Source organism: Phytophthora infestans, genomic scaffold (genome assembly GCF_000142945.1).
Source record: "Phytophthora infestans T30-4 supercont1.1300 genomic scaffold, whole genome shotgun sequence".
Lineage (NCBI taxonomy): Eukaryota > Oomycota > Peronosporomycetes > Peronosporales > Peronosporaceae > Phytophthora > Phytophthora infestans.
This window is the reverse complement of record NW_003302659.1, coordinates 1-2,714: the sequence shown is the minus strand read 5'-3', so window position 1 is coordinate 2,714 and position 2,714 is coordinate 1. Positions and strand designations below refer to the sequence as shown.

Here is a 2,714-nt window from a genome sequence, read left to right as displayed (position 1 = left end):
GGGCGCGAGTTAATTGCGTCACGCTTTTGGATATCACTTTGTAATTTTGGCATAGTTAAGTCGAGTCAGAAAGGTAGGCGCGGTCGGAAAGATGGGAGGAAACTCTATTGGAAAGGCCGGGTGTAGCCATGCGAAAAGGCAGGAAAACGCAGCAAGAAAGGAACCGGACGGACTTATTGACAGACGGACGGACACGCTACAAGTTTAGGGGGCGGGAAATGATTACATTACCTTGTGCCACAAGGTACGGTACATGTACAGTGGGCTGTAATCGTGTTTGTCCGCGTTTGTGGACCGGCGCACCTAAATAGTCACGTTGTGTTTTCCACAGATGGGGTTCCTAGCATATGTACTAGCTTAGAGCCACTCGCGGCGCGAGTCGCGCTGGTATGCACCTGTCCAAACTACAGCAACGCTACCTTTGGTTGATAACGAAGGACTTCACTCTTCAAATTCCCCACTGCTCAGTTGCAGTGTCTCGACGACGCTCTTTACTGGAGTCGCGAAAATGCTTCAGTCCTGGTTGACCACCGTTTGTTCGGTGGCAGTGCTGACGTCCGCTGTTTCTGCAGCCGACGCCTTCGATGCCCAAGCTCAAGCTATCGTAGACGGCTTCTCCCCGGAGCAATTGCTGGGACAGATGACCCAGCTGACCCTCGCTACAGTCATGAACGGTACCACACGAACTTTGAATGAGACCGCGGTGCGTTTGTTTGCTAAACAGCACGTTGGTTCGTATCTCAACACGTACTGGGACGGGCCCGTGAACGGCAGCTACGGCTACAACGCCTCCGAGTTCCGCTCGCTGATCCAGCGTATCCAGACCATCTCCATGGAGGAGAATGGAGGCCATCCCATCATTTACGGTATTGACTCCGTACACGGCGCCAACTACGTGGACGGGCCTGTGCTGATGCCCCAGCAGATCAACAGCGGTGCTAGTTTCAACCCCGACCTGGTCTACGAGGTGGCTCGCATCACTGCTCGTGACACTGAGGCTGCTGGGATCAGCTGGGTGTTTGGCCCCATCCTGGATATCTCGCAAAACACGCTGTGGTCGCGCACGTACGAGACGTTTGGCGAAGACCCGTACTTGGTTTCCGTCATGGGCGCTGCTCTCGTCCGTGGTCTTCAGAGCTACAACCAGACGGCTGCGTGCATCAAGCACTTCGTCGGGTACTCCAAGACGCCCACGGGGCACGACCGAGACAATGTGAACATGCCGGACTTTGACCTGCTGAACTACTTCCTACCACCGTTCAAGGCTGCTTTTGAGGCCGGCGCGCTGACAACGATGGAGAACTACATTTCCCTCAACGGCGACCCCGTCGTCGCCAGTTCGAGGATCCTGAACGACCTCCTTCGATCGGATCTGGGGTTTAACGGCGTTCTACTCTCGGACTGGAACGAGATCTACAATCTACACGACTTCCACCGCGTGTCGGCTACTCGTGAAGAAGCTGTCGGGACGTCTTTGAAACAAACATCTATCGACATGAGCATGGTGGCTACAGACACAGATTTCATCAAGTACGGTCTGAACATGCTGAAAGAGAACCCTGACCAGGAGACTCGCCTGCGTGAGTCGGCCAAGCGAATCATTAAGCTGAAGCTGCAGCTCGGTCTGTACGACAACCCGGTGCCTGGCAAAGAGTATGTGTCGATGGTGGCAAATGAGAAGGACAAGGAGACTGCGTTGGAGATGGCGCGTGAGTCCATCGTACTCCTGAAAAATGAAGATGATGTGTTGCCACTGCCGAAAAATGCGTCCGTATTCCTCACTGGCCACTCAGCTGATAATGTTGGACTGCAGTGCGGTGGCTGGACGTTCATCTGGCAAGGTTACTCCGGTAACGACATGTTCAACAACGGTATTACCGTCCGCAAGGGCTTGGAGAACCTGGTGGGTAACGACTCTTTCACGTATTTCAACGGGCTTCAGGTGAACGGGTCGATTTCTAATGCCGACCTTGCCAAGGCCGTGGAGCTCGCCAGCCAACATGAGTACACCGTCGCAGTTATTGGGGAGCCCAACTACACGGAAAAGGCTGGTGACATTTTCGATCCGACTCTGCCTGAGGGTCAACAAAAGTACATTGAGGCACTCGCTGCAACGGGGACAAAGGTCGTCGTTGTCCTGTTTGAGGGTCGTCCGCGTCTGCTTGGCTCAATTCCGGATAACGCTGCGGCCATCATCGATGGCATGCTGCCCTGTGAGCTTGGGGGTCAAGCCATGGCTGAAATTCTCTACGGAGACGTGAACCCCAGTGGCAAACTGCCGATCACTTACCCGAAGGACCCGGCCAACACCGCCATCCCCTACAACCACCGCGTCACAACGCGTTGTATGTGGGACAACTGCTGGATGCAGTGGGACTTTGGTGCTGGCCTCAGCTACACGAAGTTTAATTACTCCTCCGTCACGCTCGACAAAACCACCGTCGCCAATGCTGAGGATACGCTCACCGCCACGGTTACTGTCACGAATACTGGTGCTCGAACCGGTAAGGAGACGGTGATGTTGTTCCTGATCCAGCCGTTCCGCAAGATCTCGGTGCCGGAGATGAAGATGCTCAAGAAGTTTAAGAAGATCGAGCTGCAGGCTGGAGAGTCCATGGACGTGTCGTTCTCACTGTCGGAGGAGGACTGGGGGGTGTACAAGCCGGAGATTGGCACTGGTCTGAAGCGCATCGTGAGGACAGCAAGTATGTCGT

General features: G+C 54.6%; 1 protein-coding gene across 1 annotated transcript; it reads left to right on the top strand.

Annotated features, from left to right (window-relative positions):
- Nucleotides 1-667: 667 nt before the first annotated feature.
- PITG_22095 (beta-glucosidase, putative) lies at nucleotides 668-2,567 on the top strand (the record flags this gene model as incomplete). The annotated part of the gene is made up of 3 exons (XM_002894674.1): nucleotides 668-1,504; nucleotides 1,568-2,403; nucleotides 2,564-2,567. 3 exons carry the CDS (start codon nucleotides 668-670, stop codon nucleotides 2,565-2,567), a joined length of 1,677 nt encoding a protein of 558 aa, XP_002894720.1.
- Between the last annotated feature and the right edge of the window lie 147 nt (nucleotides 2,568-2,714).